Source organism: Gobio gobio (genome assembly GCF_949357685.1).
Source record: "Gobio gobio genome assembly, chromosome: 11".
Classification (NCBI taxonomy): domain Eukaryota; kingdom Metazoa; phylum Chordata; class Actinopteri; order Cypriniformes; family Gobionidae; genus Gobio; species Gobio gobio.
In genome coordinates this window covers 23,529,575-23,552,681 of record NC_137104.1, presented here as the reverse complement: position 1 = coordinate 23,552,681, position 23,107 = coordinate 23,529,575, and the positions used below count along the sequence as shown (strand labels likewise).

The 23,107-nt window shown below is 36.7% G+C and overlaps 1 protein-coding gene across 2 annotated transcripts; it reads left to right on the top strand.

Moving 5' to 3' along the window:
• The first annotated feature begins 382 nt into the window (after window positions 1-382).
• smad10a (SMAD family member 10a) lies at window positions 383-23,035 on the top strand. Of its 2 annotated transcripts, none has more exons than XM_079829595.1 (12): window positions 383-713; window positions 3,769-4,009; window positions 10,954-11,128; window positions 11,290-11,313; window positions 11,917-12,135; window positions 12,234-12,440; window positions 12,974-13,069; window positions 13,184-13,237; window positions 13,826-14,009; window positions 18,305-18,473; window positions 19,907-20,045; window positions 21,235-23,035. In XM_079829595.1, the coding sequence occupies exons 2-12, from the start codon at window positions 3,773-3,775 to the stop codon at window positions 21,444-21,446; spliced, it is 1,716 nt and encodes a 571-aa protein (XP_079685721.1). In that variant the 5' UTR covers window positions 383-713; window positions 3,769-3,772; the 3' UTR covers window positions 21,447-23,035. The 2 variants fall into 2 exon arrangements, with proteins under 2 accessions (XP_079685721.1, XP_079685722.1); XM_079829596.1 differs by having other exon boundaries at window positions 524-713; window positions 3,764-4,009.
• Window positions 23,036-23,107: the final 72 nt, after the last annotated feature.

Below are 23,107 nucleotides of genomic sequence, written 5' to 3'. Positions count from 1 at the left end.
GATCTGGGGGTCCGTGGCATCTAAAAGACTGAAAACCCCTTTTAATGTATTTTGTGCTGTTTTATAATCCTACAACAAGTTTGTTTATTTACTGGTTTAAATGAACGAAATCAGAGATGTTCAGTGTGGTCTCAGACCATTGGGCCCCACTGCATATTTAAAGCTGTCGGTGGGTTTTTAAAAAGAATATGATAAGTGTTTTCTACTGCTTATTGCATGCAGCACTGTGGTGCTAGTCTAAAAGTAGCCATCGCTGGCTGTTGTAAATTTCAATCATCGATGGAAACTGAGTAGGGATGAATGGGGCGGGGTGAGTTGATATGGGGCGGAGTAATCTCAGCGGCGCCACCTTAAAAAAACAGTCGCGCCGATATGTCAATCCAGACGCGACCCAGACAGACCTCGGCCCGGGGGCCCAGCCGTGAGAGCCGCGCCGTGATTGGATGAGCGCCGCCGTCCTTTTGAGTCTCGGTCACCTATTGGTTGGAGCCGGGCGAGACGCTCACGCGCACAATGTCTACCCGCTTTTGTTATTGTAGCGAGCGCGAGGAGAGCGGCAGGATGCGCGGACGGAGACAGCGAGCCTGATAGTCCGGTATCGACTCCGATAGACTCAAATTAGATGTTGGAGGGGGAAGGGGACGCGGATTTCTACCTCTCCGTCCTTGTTCAGAAGACTGCGTTTTGCAATTCTCTAACAATACGACCGATGTGTGAGTATTTTTTACATGTATACGCTTCTTTTATTAATTTTTAAACGCACGTTGCACCATTCGAGACCTTATGAGAAACTGATCAGGACTGTCGATTTGGCGATATATCTCGCTCGTTAAAAACCTACAACGTCAAACGTGTGCCTGCTCGTGTCGTAGTAACTCATCTTTGCCCTTGTCCGAGCTTTGAAATATTTCGTAAGTGTCTATCATTTGAATACTGTCTCGAGACACTGACATGTCCACCTTCTCACTGCAAGTTCACGATCAAGAGGCTGTTCCTTCAGCACTTCACCTTGATTTTATGGATCCGAATTCCGACTAGTTAGTTGGAATTCATAAATGCTTTGCATGTCATCTCAACTGTGCTCATATCCAACGGGAGCTCGTGAAATGTTTAGACGGCGGACTCGATGACGTCATGTGACCAAATATGGCATCTGCGCCGCTGCATTTGTTTGCCCGCAGAGCAGTCAACAGTTTGGCTTTAACTTTGCACGACATTTTATTAATCCTAACTGTTATTATACAGTAAGGGGGAATGTCTTAGGTAAGGTTTTGTATAGTTTAAGCATTAGGACTCTGCATTTCCTGTAAATTGGGTGTACTATCATCGTTATTTCACGTAATAGAGATATTATTGCATGTTAAATCTATTGATCAGTGTCAGTATCTTATGATGGCATCACAGACCTTGGGGTTTCATCATATTATAGCTGAAATCTAAAGCAGGGACTGTGTCTGAGTGTCCTCTAGAATCAGGCCGCCATCCTTTACTCAAGTAGACTGTACATGATGAAATAACAGCGTAATACTCCCAAGAAAGGAATAATGCATGACTGTGTCAGTCAATACTAAGAAGAAACCCCTTTCTCAAATATTAGTGTATGAAATCCACGACTTCTTCTAAGAGTATTGTACATTCTGTCTTTATGTAAAGTTGTTCCTCTGGCGCTCACGCCTCAAGGGCCACTTGCGCAGACATGGAAAGCATCACTGAGTCTGATAATAAGGGTCTCAGAGAAGCTCCCCTCAGATTAGAGTTGATGATGCTCAGAGATCTGAAGTGCCAGGATCCGTCACCGCTCCACTAGCTCTCAATTACTACACTCCAGAAATCTTGCACTTTTGCACTTGCAACATCTCATGCTAAGAGCACAGGGGTTTTTAGCAGCTTCATGAAGTTCTGCTTATTATGTACAAAATTCAAATTCAAGTCACTAATAGCATATGCATAAAGTGTTTACGGGTATTAAAACACGTTCTCCTATCCCAGTTTAATGTGCAAAGAGAACTACAAGTAAGCTATCTGTTGGTTGGCTGGCTCCCAACTGTAAATGCTGTTGCTTTTTGGCACTTTCAAACATTGCCTGCTATTTTGGACTTGCATACTAATCCACTTCTCATACTATTTCTGCTGTATACAGTACTGTGCAAAGTATGCACTTTTTCTGTATGTATAAATGGAGCAGATGACCTATTATGTTGTCAAAATGTGTAGTAATATGACAAATCACACTGCATTATGGAACACTGTATGCCATTATCCAATACACTCGACCTGGCCTTCCATAACAAATTATCTCTTTTTTGATCAGACTGCTAAAAGTTAAGACATTTTTATACAAAACGCATTTTAAAATGCAAAATTACAGAGCTCCGCACATGACACCCAGGGGAAAAAACAAGATTGAACTAAAACGAGGGAAAAAATTGTACAACGTGGTCACAATTTGACAAAATGAAAACAAGGGAACAAATACAGTACCATGTGGCCACGTTTTAATTAAAATGAGGGAACATATTTATACAAGGTGCCCATGATTTAACTATCAATTACCCTCGCACAGCTGTAGATAATTAATAGATGCGTTTGAGAAAAGACCAAAAAAGTCAAAAACAAAATCAGTAGCAAAATTGCTTTATTTGCCACAACGTTTTGGTCCCAAGACCTTCATCATACATACAGTGGTGGCCAAAATTATTAGAACACTTGGCATCTGGGAGTCGTCTTATTGGGCCTGGATTTATTTTCCAAGATGACAATGACCTGAAACATTCTTCTTACTATTGCCGGAACTACCTGCGAGGGAAGGAATCTGCTGGAACATTGAAAATGATGGACTGGCCCCCCTCAGAGTCCGGACCTCAACACCCCATCGAGAACATTTGGGGGCGAGTTGGAAAATAAACTGGACAAATCTATTGTACATTCAAAGGAAAGCCTTTGGCTTCAGTTGCAGAAGGCATGGGATAACATTAGTGTTGAAGTTCTCAGAGGAAATATATTGACACTATATGCCAGAGTGCTGCTGTAATTGCTGCAAAAGGTGGACATACCAAATATTATAGTTAAAAGTGGATAAAAACAGTACGACTCACTTCATCTGAAGAGCAACCATCTGCATGTTTTATGAACATTATGAAATTAAATCATGTTTTGGAAGCAAAAAAGGTCAATATTTTCAGATGTCTTCTAATAATTTTGACCACCACTGTATACAAAGTTTTCATTATTAATTTTGTACATGCCTGATGAAGGTCATGGGCCATGATTTAACTAAAATGAGGAAACCGAGTAGTACAACATGGCCACGATTTAATTAAAACGAGGGAACAAATTTGTACAAGGTGGTTGCGGTAAATGAGGGAACAAATTGGTACATGGTGACCACTATTTAATTAAAATGAGGGAACGAATTTGTACAAGGTGGTCACAGTTTAACCAAATAAAAAAGCAGGGGGAACAAATTCATCAATTTTGTGGTTATGTTCTTTGCTCTGTATAAAATAACCTAATAATCTATTGCCAAGATGAAAACATAATGCCTCTTACATGCAAGGCACTGATCACGTGACATCAATTTTACCCATTGTTTGACAGGTTTACCTGGGTGCTGTTCAAAATGTGTTTAATGTAATTAGAAGTATAAGGGATTCTACCGCAAATTTCCATGAAGCATTACTACAGTACTGACTGTGTGTTAGGATACTACATGCAGTGTGAGTATTCTGTATTGATGCTGCTGTTCTGTTTTCCCATCTGTCAGAGCAGCAGGATGTCCGTGAACCCTCCCAACAGTAATGACGCCTGCCTCAGTATCGTGCACAGTCTCATGTGCCACAGGCAAGGCGGCGAAAACGAAGGCTTCGCCAAGCGTGCCATCGAGAGCCTGGTCAAGAAACTGAAGGAGAAGAAGGATGAGCTGGACTCCCTCATCACTGCCATCACCACTAACGGAGTCCACCCCAGCAAGTGCGTGACCATCCAGAGGACGCTGGACGGACGCCTACAGGTGAACCACAGTTACAGTAATTAACGTTGAACCATTAACATTTGCTTTAATGCCCTTCGAAGTGAATTACAGGGATCCCTTCAAATGTTAATGCTGAATGGACTGAGCGGATGAGTCATTTCTTCATTTGGCTTTTTTTTTCTTGTCTGCTTTACTTAGTGTAGGTTTTTCAGACATGAATTTATAGCTGTTTAGGTTGTCATTCTGTCTATGTGTAGGTTTGATTGGACATGACACAGTGGTAAAGGTATATAAAGAGTTTCATGGGACCTGTTCAGTGAGCATGTGTTTTTTTCACAAGGCAATAGACTGATAAATTGTCCAAGCTGATTATTTGGTATATAACCAAATAACCTTGCCCTCTTCCCTGCTTAAGAGAAGTGTTTCCACTTGTGTCCATTTCACAGAGTCGAGTGCTGTCAATGAATGATGCATACTTTTTCTTTTCGAAAAATTTGAGTAAATATAGAATAATAATAATAAAGAAAACATCCCCTTGCACACCCAATTGAAAAGTTTCAACCTTTCAAGAAATGCAATATTTAACGGAGATCAACATTTCGGTCATGCTTTCTTTGTTTCATTAATTCTTAACAGTTTCTGGAAATCTATGGCAAATAGTTTCTCATTTGAGTGAAATGGCAATTATCACTAAGAAAATATGCTCTTTACACTAAGTGCAATTAGCGATAGATGCTATTTATACCAAGTGTAAATAACAACTAGATTCTATTTACACAAAAAAATGGCATATTTTCTTAGCGATAATTGCTATTTATACTAAGTGTAATTAGATGTTATTTATACTTTATTTGACAGATATATACTATTTGCACCTCAGTATTGTTATAAATTAACAGGATGCAATAATAACATGGAGTGTAAATGATTATATTTATTAAAATTATGAAATGGATGCCACCTTAATGGGACTTTATTTCCAATTTTAGAACATTTTCTTAAGGCCTTTGCACACTGAGTACGAAATTTTCGCATGCGTTTTTTCGTATTCGTGATACGAAAAATTCGTCACGCACAGAGACTTTGCACTCTGAGTCCGATGCGTATTAATGAATGCGTTACGAAAAAAAAACGCAAAACAACATAAAATGCCGTCTTCCACCTCCTTATCAAGGAGCTGCGGATTATCCAGACCGATTCAAAGTTGAATGTCAGTGGCTCCGTTTGATGCTTTGCTAGCGAGGAGCCACATATTAAAAAGAAGACCACCAATTTCCAAAACAGAGACTGGCAGTATGTCTAGGATCCGCGCGCGCACACACACACACACACACACACACGGTTTACAGGGAGTTTTTTTGACGGATGAAAGTTTCGGAGGCAGTGTGCAAGCGTGATTGACATAACGTGAGGTTGAATTTATTTTTTGACGTGCAAAAATTTTGCATGCAAATTTCGGACTCAGTGTGCAAAGGCATTTAATTTTTATTGAAAGTAAATTCCTTTCCGATGTGATATGTGATGGAAAAAGGGAGAAGAGTGAGCTCGGCGGAAGGCGGATTTGAACCCGGGTCGTTCGCATCAACCTATATCCTTGAGCCTTATGCTTTACTGACTACGCCACTGAAGACGTTGAAATACGTGCGTCTTTTTTAAACTTGTTTGGTCCAACCAGGCATTGTTGGGCAGAGCTAGTGCAAATAGCACTTGCCAACAAGGCACGCTATTTGCACTTGGTGTAAATAGACACTCCGATTATGAAAATTCTAATTTGGCATCAATACATAGTATTGTGTGTATATACACTACCGTTCAAAAGTTTGGGGTCGACAAGGCTGCCTTTATTTGAGGAAAAAATACAATTTAAAATCCATTTTTTCTATTTCTATTTTAATATTTTTTAAACTGTTAATTATTCCTGTAATGGCAAAGCTGAATTTTTACATGTGTCACATGATCTTTCAGAAATCATTCTAATACAGGGGTTTTCAAACTGGGGTCCGGGAACCCCCAGGGGTCCTCCAGAAGTTTCAAAGGGGTCCCCAGAAAATTTCAGAGAGTAAAAAGACAAAGCAAAAATGGATAAAGTCTACCGTTTCATTTCTAAATGTTTCTCTCCTTTCTTGCCATATACATTCCAGAATTGTATATGTTTGCTTTGTATCTTTAGTGAGTTTCTCACTATAGTCCCCTTTATCTCGCTAACTGGGGTTGTAAGGCAGTTTTCTTAACACAGTACGTAAGCTGCTTACATACATTTATTGTGAAAGTTGCTTTTACAAATAATTTATAATTGAAAATGTTCAGGTTTATACATCCAACGTTAATAGCCAATTTAAGTTGGGAAACAATATGTTGTATTTATGCCACACTATTTATCTAACAGTTTAAATGTTTTTTCGTACATAAAAATAGATCGATTTTAGGAAGGGGTCCCTCATAAGTGTTCATCATATTTGGGGGTCCTTGGCATCATAAAGTTTTAAAACCCCTGTTCTAATACGCTGATTTGGTGCTCAAGAAACATTTATTATTAATGGTGAAAACGGTTGTGCTGCTTCATGTTTTTGTGTAAAACCTGATTTTTTCTTTGATTAAATAGACAGTTCAAAAGAATTGCATTTGTTTTAATTAGAAATCTTATGATTATAAATGTCTACACTGTCACTTTTGATCAATTTAATGCATTAACCTATTTAATGCATTAACATATTAATTTCTTTCACAAAACATCTAACTGACCTTAAATCTTTGAATGATATTGTATGTTGGTATTATATTGGTCATCAGCAGTACACCAAACTTCACAGAACCACACATAGATCTTATATTGATAGATGATAAAAGTAAAAAGTTATTATCGTTAGAAATGTTTAAATCCACAGATTCCCCACCCAAAAACGGCACAGAAAATGAGTTTGTAGATTCTGTCTGGGATTCATCGTCCGTCCTGCTCTTTAGATATCGGTTTTGGCATCGGCTGTTTAAAATACCCATATCAGTCAACCACTGTATAAACTCTTCCTCCTGCCTAGAAAAACTTTCTAAGTTTTTTCTACGTTGTTCACACAATTGTGTTTCCTTTAGTCTATTTGTGAATCCTGCGATAAATAAAGCTAGACAATGTAAATAATCAAGGGCATTGTCCATTGAATAAACGTAGTGATTGGGTGTTGCTTTGGGGCCCAGCGCTAATCACATCCACACCACCCACATGTGAACATAAGGCTTTCATATGAGAGACTGCTGCAGTCGAAGCTTCAGCCGATGCTAATAGCTTCCTGCCTGTAGCGTCGGTGTCTATGGATACTAGATGATTGACAGCAGCTACAAAGAGAGACATCATCACAAGGCCTTTTGACGGTAAACCTCAACAACCTCAACGTTAAAGTGGTGGTTTACACGGAGTAGGATGGTCTCTGCGCAGTTTCCCCACCTTTTCATATGGGCAGATTTAGAGGGAGGGGTGGAGGAGAGTTTGTGAAGGTTGTTTTGTCTAAAACACAGGAAAGGGGCCGGGTTAACTTAAGGCCGTCTATTTTTTCCTCTGTGTAGAAGGGCTGCTGGTAGATAGTACACTCTATTCTTTACGCACGAGATGTGATGATATCGAGGCAACACAAGTGAAGAAACTGTGTAAGTGCATTAATAGAGAACCTGGTGCAATAAAGCTGAACTACTGAGTGAGACATATTCTGTCACCTTTTTTGACCTTGCCAGAGACCGTGGGCCTCATTTATAAACTATCCTACATATGATCTTGCGATCAATTCTCAATTGTGCATACAGATAATGAAAGTATACACAAATAAAAAGTTCCTCTTAATCGCAAATGATCTTGAAATTGTGCGCAGCTGAATGGTTTTAGATCTCTGCCTTGTAAACGCCGCCTAATTAATGTCATTAACATATAAAAGGACACCAATCAACGTCCAAATCATTTACTTGAGAATGGTGAGCAGCAAGAATTGCTTAAATTTCCAAAATACCTGCAGTACTCCAACTCTCTGCCGCAAGGAAAAGTGTGTACATCTGCTCAGACCCTGACGTGGCGCTAAGCACTATTTCACGTCTAAGACGTTTTTATAAATATGAACGTTGCCGTGGATTTTAGCGTATGCACAGTCTGTTCATTGCTGTGCTTATATTTATAAATGAGGCCCAGCGAGAGCATGGGGAAAAAAGAGAGAATTTACAATTGTAAAATAGCTGTACTATGCATAACATGCTAAAGCACATGCAAAGTCCTTGATTATAATGTGTGTTTGATATTACATTTAAAAGTAATCTATCTTAAATATATAAAATTGAAACTTAATCTTTAAAAAAAATTATAATACAAATATATTTAAATCCATGACATGCAAGTTTCATTAGAAATAAAATTTAAATATATTTTAGTTTACCATAAATACTTTCGGCATTACAATTTAACCATGTTTCAAAGACAATAGAAGTAATTATGATATTACATAAAGGCCTGGTTTCACAAATAGGGCTTTGATTAAGCCAGGATTATGCCTTAGTTCAATTAGGATATTTAAGTTGCTTTTATAAATGTGCCTTAGAAAAAAAAACATTACTGATTGCATCTTGAGACAATGGCAATGACATATTTTAAGATATGTCAGTGCAAGTTTCGTTCAGCTAAAACAGCTTTAACATAGTTTTAGACTAGTTTTGTGGTTGTGGTTGTAGTTGTGTGTTTAGTCTGGGAAACCGGGCGGTAAAAAGGGTCAAAAAACACGTTAAAGTTCAGTTAATTGCATTCAACATAGATTAAAACTGTAATACATCTTCATTTACTTCCAATTAACAGGTAATTAAGTGTCTTAAAACATTACATTCAGAATCTTCATTATTTTCATAAGTACTCTTTTTAAAAGTATGCTAAAGTACTTCTTTTTTTACAAGGGACTGTTGCCACAATAAAGTCATGTTTACACTGATTTTACCACATTAAAGGTTCAGTGTGTAGTATTTATGAGGATCTATGGACAGAAATGCAATATAATATACATAACTATGATTTAATTGGCATATAAAGAACTTACTTAATGAACCGTTATGTTTTTATTACCTTAGAATGAGCCATTTCTATCTACATACACTGCGGGTCTCCTTACAGTGAAATCGACATTTTGCGGCGTCATGTTTCTACAGTAGCCCTAAACGGACAAACTGCTCTACAGAGCGCTACTCACTTTCTGCTCTCTGCAACGACAACATTTTTGTCCTGTCGCCCCCGTAGCTTCTCTATGGGATGCCGCTAAAAATCACACACTGCACCTTTTAAGGTCTCTTTCTCATGTTCATATTGTTTGACATTGATATTTATCAAGATACCATTAATGTGGAATGAAAAGCATTCCACATGTTTCCACAAAGAATGAATGTAAACATAACTTTATTTTACTTTACTTGGATGTAGATCTCCCCCTCCCCCCGATGCATGGCTATCAATGTTGCTTTATCACTACATGTTGCTACATTAAGGGGATTTTAGGCACTCTGTAAAGCATCATTCCTAACAACATCCCATAACTATAACAAGTAAAATCACTAACACAATTACGTTTTCACCAATGTTTGTCAGATGGGTTTCAATTTGTAGGTTTTCTAAACACAAATATAATTTATAATTTGTAGTAATTAATAACTTAAGTGTTTTTGTGAGATTCTGTTGTGTAAAGGAGAATTGTGTAGTGTTTTGCTCAAGGGCACACGAGTGGAACCTCAACAGCTCTCTTGTCACCTCTGGGGTTTGAACCCTGGCCCTTTTGGTTATCAGCCCCACCACATTTCTGTCTTTATTTCAGCCTGTCTTCAGTCCTAAATGGCACTGACAGCTGGATTTATCCCTCTGCTCGGCTCTAGTATCATGCTGCTAGCGCACAACTGAAGCGTCATTCCTCTAGTGTTAATCTACAACGGATTATCATATCACACACACGTCCTCCCTGCTGTTCTACTACACTAAGCAAGCACAGGCAGCTGTGATACGGACTCAAAACTCAACACATGACCTTACGCTCAGTGTGTTTTCAGGATCATGTGATGCTCTTTTGTCATACTACTGCATGTCTGTCAAATGGCTGCTACTTTTTGGTCATGTTGCTTGCTGTGTCCATAGCAGAACTTTGACTTGTGTTTGTCAGAGCATAGCTATAGGTCATGTGATCCAATGTTCAGTTCCTGATCTCAGTTCCCGTCTTTCTGTGCTTTCAATAGACGAACGGGCCAAAAAATAGATAAATAGATACAATTGAAAACAATGCTTATGCTGAGGAGTATGAGGAATTAATAGTTAGCCAAAACTGCATTATATAAATTGAAACTGCAATTTCAAAATCACATGTATTTCACATTTTTAAATATTCTAATGTGCATTCAATACTTGAGGTGTGAAAAATACATCTATCCGACAATACAATTAAATGTGATGTTCCAGAATTTTTATTGTTAACTAAAAATGTTAACTGAAATAAATACATTTAAGGTACTGAATTACTAAAACTGAAATTAATAATCATTAAAGCTTTATAGAAAAAATGACTAATAGAAAAGAACAACAAAATTACTAAAATTAAAATATAGAAATAAAATACTAAAATAATGCTGCACTGATCAGAATTTAGTAATAGATTATAATTATTACTAGTGTTTTCTAAAGTATTTTTAATAGTTATGCAACGTATAAAGATAATCAAATGAAAGATCATAATGTACTGAATCACTGCATCATTTAGTCAATAGTTTCGAAAATTAACTGAATTGAATTGTGTCAATGGAATATGTCCTATTATATTAATGATTAGAACATTTTTCCATTTAACATTTTCTCATGACTGGTTAATAATTATGTTATTGTGTGGTATTACACAGAGTGTACTGTTTTCCTTCAGTATTATTACACAATGTTGTACTAATGAACATTTCTTTTACTCTTCTCTTCTCTTATTTTCTTTTTTTTCTTTCTGTAGGTTGCTGGTCGTAAAGGTTTTCCTCATGTAATCTACGCACGGTTGTGGCGCTGGCCTGACCTTCACAAGAATGAGCTCAAGCATGTGAAATTCTGCCAGTACGCATTTGACCTCAAATACGATAATGTCTGTGTCAACCCTTACCATTATGAGAGAGTGGTGTCACCAGGCATCGGTGAGTCTGCTATCCTTTTATTCATCACCATGAACAAAGACATTACTGAGCTGTGTGCAACACATTCACAGTTTCGAAAATACAGCGTTATGCATTTTTTAATCAGTGCAGGAAAACTTTATATGATTTTCTCTTTTGTTTTTTCTTTCGCTCTTCTCAAGTTGGTCTCAGTCTTCAAAACACGGGTAAGTTACGCACATTTGTATGCAGAAATTTGTCTTGTTGTAACACTATAAATGTCTTTTGAATGTTAGTATGTATGTGTGTATATATATATATAAGCTAACATTCAGAGATATTTACATTGTTACAAAAAAAATCTGTTTAAAATAAATGCTGTGCTTTTGAACTTTTTATTTATCAAAGAATCCTGAAAAAAATAAATAATATTTTAAAATATAATAAAATTGAATAATTGTAAAGAATTTTATAATAATATTTCACAATATTTTTTACTGTATTTTTGATCAAATAAATGCAGTTTGGTGAGCATAAGAAGCTTCTTTCAAAAACATAAAAAAAAATCTGATTTGAACAGTAAGTATATATGATTTCATTTTTTTTTTTTTAATTATTAATAACTTCTATTTAAAAAAGTTAATAACCAATTACAATAAGAATAACAACATTTAAGCTTAGATAAATCTAGAAAAGAGAGAAATATTGCTTACTATTCTGCACGGGTTCAAAAAAAATTCACTGATTTGATTAAGTCCCAAATGAATCAGTGAATTGAAATGAACCGATTCAGTAAAATGAGCGTAATTTGTTCTCTGGCTGGTGTCTAGGTCCCACTGGCAGACTGATAAAGGAAGAGTACAGCCACGACTGCATTCAGATGGATGTTCCCCCAGGCCTGCCTCCCCAGCAGGACCACCAGGGGGCGATGAAACTCCCTCCTCCGGACCACTATGGCCAGCCACTGCCTCCTCTACAGCTGCCTTCAGAACCCACCCGCGCACCCCCACCGGTCACCCTTTACTCTAATATGCCCCTCTCCCCCACCGGTAAGAACTGACCTTTGGCCAAAGAGAACTCTGGGAGGTTAAATTGTGCAGTTGTAATAGTGCCGTTGTGTCATCTTCCAAACTCTCATGTCTTTTAGCTTCAGGCTCTATGATGCCAATGCAGGGAGGTCATGGTGAAGGCTTACTACAGATTGCATCTCCTCAGGGTCAAGTCATGACCCCTACACCTCCCCCCTCAACCCCCACACATGGACCCCCACAGACCCCTGTCCCACCCCAGCCTCCACCAAACCAGAATGGCTACAACAGCTCCAAACACTCCCAGACACAAAGCTCCTTTCACAGTAAGTATTACACTTTGTCCTCATAACCAATCACAACGTGTCAAATGATATATCTTGTTTATGTTCATTTGAGGTTTTGACAAGTGTTATTTATATACTATTATAGTATTATTCATATATTGAATTAGCTTTTTTCTTAATATATTTTTATTTTTCATTTTAATTGTAGTTTAAGTTTTAGTAGTTATGTGCTTTTGTCTCACATTCATTTTTATCATTTCAACATATTAATTTCAGTTATTTGTCAAGGCAACACTTCTAATTTTTATTTCAATTTTGTTTTTAATATTTATATTTTATTCATTTCAGCTTTATTTCAATTAATGGACATTTGTAATAGTTTTAGTATTAGTTAACAACTTGACAAAATATCTGTTTTTGTAGCCCTGCCCACAGCGAAATCTCATTGGTCCAAATCCCACAAAGCTGTATATTAACTTTCATTCAATTATATTCTAAATGTTCGCATTACCACCAAGGGCCATTTTCACTGCTTCATTTACAAAACCTTTTTAATCTCTAAATTACTGCAGCAACCTGGACAGGCAGCAGCACAGCCTCCTACACTCCTGTAGGACCCCAGCAAAATGGGCGTGGCCATCAACCTCCTCTCCACCACCCACACTTCTGTACGTTTGCCTTAAACATTACTACAAACACTTTACTTAAATGTGCATGCATGCAAATATACTATTATTTTATATGTAACTAATTTAATCCATTATAATATCTTCCTCTATCAGGGTCTCAACATCACAGTACACCGTCTTTCCCTCCTCCAGTCTCCAACCATCCAGGTTTCTACTTTATATAATCTCCACTTTATGTAAACAAAAAAAGTAAGATTTTTCCTTGAAGGAAATTAATACTTCTATTCAGCAAGGATGCATTAAATTGATCAAAAGTAACAGTAAAAACATTTATAATGTAACAAAAGATTTCTGTTTCAAATAAATGTTCTATTGAACTTTCTATTAATCAAAGAATCCTCCTGAAAAGAAGTGCATCAGGGTTACCACAGAAATATAAAGCAGCACAACTGTTTCAAATCAGCATATTGGAATGATTTCTGAAGGATCATGTGACACTGAAGACTGGAGTAATGATGTTGAAAATTCAGCTTTGCCATCACAGGAATAAATTACATTTTAATTAAAAATATTAACATAGTGAACAGTTATTTTAAATTGTAATAATTTTTCACTATTTGTACTATTTTTGATTAAATAATTAAATAAATGCATCTTTGGTTAGCATAAGTGACTTATTTCAAAAGCATTTAAACATCTCTGACCCCAAGTTTTTGAAAGTTTTTGTACAATTTGTTAACTTTATTTTTTATTTATGCTCTCAGACTTACAGTTCAATATGCAATGCATCAACAGGTCCTGAGTTTTGGTGTTCCATCTCATACTTTGAGATGGACGTGCAGGTTGGAGAGATGTTTAAAGTGCTGTCCAGCTGTCCGGTGGTGACGATTGACGGGTATGTGGACCCCTCCGGAGGTGACCGCTTCTGCCTGGGTCAGCTTAGTAATGTGCACCGCACAGACGCCAGTGAGCGGGCCAGGTATGTGTGCCGCAATCCAACAGCTGTTCCAGCCAGTTCTGTGAAAAAAACACCTTAGTGTGGTTGTTAGAGCTGGGTGCTATATTGAAGATTTATGATTTATGCAGTATTATTTTGTTGCAGATATAAAACCAGCATTGTGAATATCACAATTTTAATGTGCTTTTAATTTAAATATCAAGTTTTCTAAAAACCAGTGCCAGTAGATTAGTTCCATATTTCTTCTTGTATACCAATTTGAGTGTGAGGGTGCTAAAAATAGTTTTAATGGCATCAAAAAAACATTCTTGGTGTTATTATATACAGGCAGTTTCCAGCTATTAAAGAAAGACATTTTTGGAGTAAGGAGGAGACACGCACTGAGTCCGAAATAGCATACTGCTTGAGTAGGTACTAGAGGGCTGCACTGGGATTGGGACCCAAAGTAAATCTCACGGGACTCGGGCGTTTTAGTATGTTTATATTTAATATGTTTAATATTTATTTATTTTATAAGTAATTAAATTAAATATTGTGCCTTGTTAGGAGTTTAACTGTTATGGTTGGGTGTGTGTGTGTTGTAACGCATACATTTAAGGATGTTTTTAGGCTCCACTAGTTGTGATGTTTTCTTTTAGCTGTTGATGAAGTTTTATAAGGCTAATCAAATCTGGTCGTTTGTGTTTGTCATTTATAGTGCACTGCTGCTAGCATTACTTTCTTATGGTCAGTTTAATTAAACACAATGTTTTATTTCTGCTATTCTGAACGTTTAGCATAGCCCTAATGTTGGTGTAATTTTTTTTCACAATTTCTACAAGATGTAACAGAATGTTTGCGGGTGCGGGCGGGAGTGGATACAAACATTGAGGGTGCGGGCGGGACTGGAACACATGTTGCGGGAGCAGGCGGTAATGGTCAGAAATTCAGCGGGAGCGGGATTAAGAAAACAGTCTCATGCAGGGCTCTAGTAGGTACTACATTTGAATGTGAATTTACTTCACCACCGTTAAGAAAGTACGTTCTATATAGTATGAATGTGGGTACTAGTAGGGCTGTGCAATTAATCGAATTTCGATTTCGATTTCGATTTTGCCTCCCAACGATCACCAAAATAGTACAATCGAGAAAAAACGATTATTTTGCCTTGCGTTCTGAATGAAACGCGCATGCGCTCATCCGCCCCTCCCGAATTAAGCCACAATCTCTCTCACCCAGTTCGTGAGTCTCGTGTGCATATCATCCGCTGGAATTTAAAAACTCTGCGCGAGTAAAGATGGCAGAAGGAGGGCAGTTACAGCAGCGTTTGGTGAGCAAAAAAGGCAAAACCAACTCCGTTGTCTGGGAACAGTTTGGCTTCGAGGAATCAGACGACGAGCAAAAACATGTTACGTGCAAGATTTGCTACATGGTAGTGGCTGCAACGCAAGAGAACACCACGAATTTGTTTAACCACTTGAAAATTAAACAGAGTGACCTATGACAATCTAATAAAGAAACAAAAACTGACGAGAGCAGGGGTGCCGTGTAAACGTCCTTTTTTCCCCTCATATTTTTCAAAGAATTCTCTCTTTGTAAACTTTGTTCAATGCATGCGAGTGCTGCCGTATGTTTGAATATGACCAGTCGTTTTCACCGTCGTCACCCGGGTTTAGTGCCAGAAGACGCGAATGAGAAGCCGCGCGCTGTGAGAAAATGTATCTGTATCTGATAATGTATCATCCGAGAGCGCGCACACGTCTCTCAGCGCGCAAATATTGAGTTCTCTTTCAAGTCTTGCTCTTGAACGGACAAACTCACACAAAACGTATGTCAACATGTCCATCTTGATGAGTATCCTAGCAGACATAGTCTGTATATGCCTTAAGTGAACTTTATACAGTCGAAAAAGACGACGCATATCCGATCCGGATTGAATAGCTTTTGTAAGTTTAATAGGATTCATCTTTAATTTATGCACTCAAATATGCAATGTTATTTTACACATGAGACATTTCTGTACCTGAAAACTAATGTTAGACGTACCTGAAAAGCATATCTAGCCGAACCATATTGTTTATCTTATTTATTTTAATAGTTCAAAAAGTACAACAAATGTTACAATTTCAATTGAATTGTTGAAAGGTGTATTTTTAATAAATACAACACATTCCCAAAGTCATGTGAAATAATCGTGTTACATAATCGTGATTTCAATATTGACCAAAATAATCGTGATTATGATTTTTTCCATAATCGAGCAGCCCTAGGTACTAGTATGAATGAAATTCGGACATACTACATACGCCATGTTGTTGCTGTCATGTGACCTACCAGTGACAGTTGCGTCGCTTCACTACCATTCATAAATCCTCTCCCTTGGCCTCACGGGATAGGAAAGTGTCCATTTAAATGCGCTCTTCTGAATCTCGGTGGAAGTAGTAGGCCATTCGGGGACTGGTTTTCGCCTAATGTTTTTGAATACTTTTCATTCTGACATACTACTCGGTTGCTGTACTGTTTTTCACATACTATATAGTAGGGAAGTATTCCATTTCGGACGCAACGACGATAAAAAAAAGCATTTTACAAACATTAAAATTGACTACATTTTGTAACTAATCATGGTTGTTGTTAAGGATAATGGTAATTCAGGATAAGGGTAATTCAGTGTTATTTTAGTATTATTTCAGGGTTCCCACGGGTCCTTAAAATCCTTGAAAGTTTGTGAATCTGAAAAAAAAATGTCAAGGCCCTGGAAAGTTTCTGAAAATAAACATACATAGATACCGGTCCTTGAAAGTGCTTGAATTTATTTTGTGCAAGAAGTTTTCTGGAAAAAAATTCCATATTATTACCTCCGATCCGCTTATTTTGCCAACACTTTGTGGCCTATGCATACTAGCTTACTTGATTTACAGTAGTTACACGCATTTACGCGTTACATTAAGTGTTTCCCATGTGAGGTACTTTGTGTTGTACATTGCCATGACGTTCACGCGTGCACAAAACTACTACAATGGTACCTCAAGGTTTTCAGTGCTTACACCGTGACCAAACCCAAATATGTTCAGTCAATGACTGTATATTGTGTTCAATTTGCATAAAACATTTGTGATAATCTGTTCCCCAAATATTTTATTTAATGTTGAATCGCTTTCCTTGATAAGATAATATAAACCCACGAGGCAAAAAAAACTTAAAAGCATGTTCATATATCTTAAAACTTCTGGTGACTTGAGCCTAAGGTCTTTTCAATAAAATCCATGCAAAAGTTAATATCAGATCATTGTAGAATACGGTATAGGATGTACTGAATATTCTTCAGTTTTATGCAAAACAGAAATACGACAAATAGAATATCAGATCTCTGTCATATGGCCAAAAATGAATGTAAAAAAAGGTAAGACGATGTAATCTTGCTCTCACTTGAAGTTTGAGGGTATTGGACCTGGAAAGTCCTTGAATTTGAAGTTAACCAAGGTGTGTGTTATTTATATACTATTATACTATTTATTAATATTATGAAATGCATATTTTATTTTATATTTTTAATTTAAATTTTTGTTTAAGTGTTCATATAAATATTAGTAGAAAAGTTTAAACTTAAAAAAACATTAATGAAATGTTGATTTGGCAACTAACTGAAAGAAGTTATTTTAAATTGAAGTACTAAAACTAATAAAAATGACCAAAGCACATATCAAAAATACTAAAACTTAACTTAAAAAGCTTCAAAAAAGTTTCAAAAAGCTTTTCAAAATAAAAGTTTAACAATGATATGAACCTTAGTTAGAAATTGATGTGTATAATATGGCATTGTCTATGGTGGTGAATCTACTTGGCAGCAATGTCTAGGGCTGACATTTTGGTTCTTCCGTTTGAAAGGCTTTTTTTTTTTTTTTTGCTGCAAATATTTGCAATGAAGACTCTTAATATCATCAAAAGGCTGAACAATATCAAGCTATACTATCCAGACCACATGCCTATATATGTGTGTGTGAGTCTTTGTTTTGTGTATAGATGATTTTCACAGGTTTGATGTTTGCCTTAACACACACGTTGCAAAAACTGCTTACTGTGCCAGAATGACACTGTAATGAACAATAATAAACAAACAGATTATGCAAGAATAACAACCGGGAAATAACTGGTTTTAACAACCTGACAAAATGAAATGCCAGCATGTCAACAAAGGCGCATCTGGTTTTCTTTATGACACTCAATGGCATGTGTTCAGTTGTGTTATGTAACTATCTGATGGAAGCAAAAAATATTGGAATGGCAGTGATGGTGCAGTCATTGATTCTGCAGCTGTCTTCTCATCCTGTCTGCAGGTTGCATATAGGTAAAGGCGTGCAGCTAGAGTGTCGTGGAGAGGGTGATGTATGGATGCGCTGCATGAGCGATCACGCCGTCTTTGTGCAGAGTTACTACCTGGACAGAGAAGCAGGCCGAGCGCCAGGAGATGCGGTGCACAAAATCTACCCAGGGGCCTACATAAAGGTAAAAGCCGGTAAAAGCTTCGAACCCACAAATTCTGGGGACGTCACAAATGAAAACTCATCATCATATTTTATCAAATTATTTACGGGCGGACTATTTACTGACTTTTGTAGAAAACTAGATTGTGGGCGGTTAGGAAATTATTTGATTTGTTGGTAACACTTTACAATAAGGTTAATTAGTTAACTATATTAGTTAACATGAACTAATAATGAACTGCACTTACAAAGCATTTATTTATCTTTGTTAATGTTAATTTCAACATTTACTAATGCATTATTAAAATCTTGTTAACATTAGTTAATGCACCGTGAACTAACATGAACAAACCATGAACGGCTGTATTTTTATGAAGTAACGTTAACAAAGATTAACTAATGCTGAACAGAGGTGTTGTTATGGTTAGTTCATGTTAACTAATGCATTAACTAATGTTAACTAATACAACCTTATTGTAAAGTGTTACCGATTTGTTTTTAGCTCTGAAAAGTATATATATTTTTTACATTTAAAAAAGCTTGTTTATTTTATTGTTACATGTAACTATATTTTGAATTAATAAAAAAAACACAAATTTAAAATGTAAATGGATTTAACTGCAAAAATAAAATGTAATAAATAAATTTAACTACAAAAAAACACTATTTAAAAAATCAATAAGCAACATGCATATATAAATATGTATGCATGTGTGTGTGTGTACATGTGTAGCTACATTTTACTACAAAAACAATTATTCAAAAATGATGAAATATAACAAATAAATAGATATATTTATCTATTTTGCTTTATTTTTTAAATGTAATAAAAACAAGCAACTTATAAATTGATAAATATTATCTTTAAGTCAATTTGAAGTTTGTTTTATTGTTACACTTTACATGATATATACAAAGATATTAATTACATTATCTGTGTCAATTTATTTACATTTCTGAATTATATATTTTGTAGTAAAAATGTAAAATATAGTTACATGTAACAATAAATTAAACAAGAATTTTAAAATGTAAACAATAATTAAGAATGTAAATAAAATGGATACATTTAGACAAGTTGCTTTAATTTGTGAATGCCTCTTTTGTGCTGCTGTGTTTAATGTTTTCATTGTATATCATTTTATCAAAATTACATGTCAACATTAATATTATTATTATTAAATTAAATTAAAGGTCAAGGAATCAACCTCATTATATGACCCCTTTAATGCCAGACTCGATGGGCAGTAAATGCCTTTCTACACTTGAGAGCTCTGTGTGTATTTTTGTTTCCTGTCACATTAGATTTGCTTGATCCAGAGCTTGACTTTTTTTTTTTAAGCCGGTCCAAATGACTTCTTATCAGCCATTGTTTTAGGACAAGGCAGTGAGGTCTGTGTGCCTCAATGCTGTGCTGAAATCAGAAAGAGCTAGTGTGTTGTTTTGTTCTTGCAGGTCTTTGACCTCAGGCAGTGCCACAGGCAGATGCAGCAACAGGCGGCCACGGCACAGGCGGCAGCTGCAGCGCAGGCCGCAGCGGTGGCAGGGAATATTCCAGGACCAGGAAGTGTTGGAGGAATCGCGCCTGCAGTCAGTGAGTGTCTGCCTCATTCACTGCAAACCCGTGAGGTCAAAAGGAGATGTCTGTTAGCTTTGAGGTCATCAATTAAGAGATAATATACTTATGGTTGTTATCGCAAAATAAACCCTGACAGTGTGATCAAGTCCCTGACGTAACCCTGAAGGGGTTTATTTTGCGATAACAACTGGATGTACATTATCCCTCTTATTACACAGATACTTGCCCCGGAAGTAAATAATCATGCACAAAATATTGATTTGAGTTTAAATATTTTATTAGCTCATTAAACGCAAAGCTTCCGCTAAGCAAAACAGTTCCTAGAGGCAGCTTTGAGTCTAGACGAACAAACAAGTTGAAACAAGATGGACATTTGAGGGATAATGTACAGTCGTATTACTTAGTTTTTACACAGCTTTTCACCACAAATAATGACTGGGACATGAAATACTAATTTGAGAAGAAAGGAATCTTGCCTCTTTATTATATTATAATAGTAGGCCTAAAACCGTAGGCCTACTATTAATACTGAAGTCCTCTGGGTATATTTTACAGTAAATACAGTTGATAACTGAGGCACAAGATGGCTCCAGCTGCATTTAAATGAAATGAGAGAGAGTGTTTGATACGAGAGACATGAAAGAAGCACCATCCTCAAATAACCAGATGATCATCACGGTCATTATTGGGGAATAACTGTCCATAGAATGTTGTGACTGACCTGTCAGAATCTAGTATTTGAGAGAGCCGTGTAATAAACAAAGCCGCTTTAAGCCAAGCCTCCAAGGTTAGCAAAAAATAAATAAATAAACGTAACGCAGCAGTTTAATGGATGTCAATGGAGGAGAGGCTTCAGTACACTGAATAAACTGCTTTTATGAGGAAATAGTTTATCACTTAATGAACCGACTGCCTATCTGCTAATCTTAAACACATTTGTCATTTAAATATTTGTTTTGGATTGAGAGAAGAAATTCAATGAGGTCAAGGCTGTCATGTGATTTTTCACAAGTGATCCCAGTTGGCAATTACGCTTCTTCCAATGGTAGAACCTAGAGACAATAATATCTCCCAATAATAAGACTATCTCTGTAATAAATGCATCTAACCTTTTGTCAAGCAAATTTTATGGGGGTATGATCAGATAAAGTTTTTGTAGAATCAGTGCAAATTGGTTGTTGAATTTAAGAATGTTTATTTCCAGGCCTCTCAGCGGCAGCAGGGATTGGTGTGGATGACCTCAGGAGGCTGTGCATCCTGCGCCTGAGCTTCGTGAAGGGCTGGGGGCCTGATTACCCCCGGCAGAGCATCAAGCACACCCCCTGCTGGGTGGAGGTGCATTTGCACCGGGCGCTGCAGCTGCTAGATGAGGTGCTGCACACTATGCCACTGGCAGACCCTGGACCAGCTAACTGAGAGGGAACAATACACAGAAAACACTCACAACACAGATACTGGACTCACTACAGTAAGCGTGCGAACCACATTGCGTGCTACAGTGTGGTTTGCACTTTTATCAGTCATTAGAATCCCAATGAAAACAAAAGAGAGATTCACTACTCTAAAATTCATGTTTTTTGAAAGATATTTCAGTGCATTTTATTGTTCTATAGTGAAATGTTGCATTTCTTTTCGGGTGAATCTCACAAAAAACATCTAACGTCTAGGTCATATTTCACACCAGTATAAAAAAAAAATATTCTGCTTAGAGAATGAAGCCTGTCTTTTAGGATTTTTTTTATTGTGACATTATTTTTAATTAATTAAGCACATTTCCCCCCAAATTTACATTTTATGCAATGGTGATTCTGATGAGAGTACACATTTTTTTTTTAACTGTAATGATGCACACATTTTAACAATTTAAATAAAAAAACAATATATAAATATCATGATTATTTTTTATATATTTTAATGAGAGATATAAGGGAAATCCTTGATTATAATGAAAATAATGCCGTAATGAAAAAATCTACAATAAGTTTCACTTTATACAAAATATCTTTTTCCATTTCTTTTGATTTTATGGTGAAATATGATCGCGACATGGTCCTTTTGATTTGTGAGATTCATCCATTCAAATTAGATGTACATACCTTAGCGCTACAGGTCTACTAATGAATGCAAGTTTACACAGGGTTGATTGCAGATTAAGTTCAGGGAAATAGCTTTATTGTCCATATGCCTTTCTAGCTTTGCACATCATGCAGTTATACTAAGAATATTAGAGCCTAATAGTTTTGCAATACTGGTGTAAAATGCTTACAATCTGTCCTTGCAAGAAATTCATTTATGGGCCAGCGTCTGAACATAAAGTTCGAAAAACTGCAGGTTTTGCAATGGCCTTGGTTCCGGAAGTATTTTTCCATTCACTTACTCCATAGGAGTTCTGAGCCTTGAACCAAACCAAATAGCGACACTATGGAACATTACAAAAAATATGCATTGTGAATTTAAATCAGCTTGCATACTATATATTTGAAATTTGTTGTAAAATATTTGTTCAAATATTCAAAAAGAATTACAATTATTTACTATATTGCGAGTGTAGCGAGACTGACTCGAATCTCTGTGAAGACAATGAATGGTGTTTTTACTTGCGGAACCATTGTGCTCTATTAGACTCTGGTATCACACAAACACACACATACACGCAACACAAGTGAGGAACAGACTGTTTAACCTCCAACCAAGTTTATTGCATAAAAACTCAGAATATCTTGAGATCCACGGGTTTGGTAGCACTAAATGCCTCAGAGCAAATGTATACCGCTATGTTGGCGCTGGTCACTTCAGGAACCGTTCGAAAGGACCACCTGCCTCTGAGAGACAAACTATACCAGACAGATAACAGGACAAACTGTCAAAACAAAACGCTCATCGTCTCTGTGCTTGTGCTGTGTTCCTCTACATGTGGACCTCAACTCAGCTATTATGCGGCTTACTATCCAGGCATCTTATTAGTTAGACTTGCAATAGCCTTCCAGCTCCTTTATTTTCATACCAAAAAAAAAACAAGAAGAAAAAAAAAAACCAAGCCTGAATTGTTCAGCTTTAAAATGGTGGTATTAGTATTG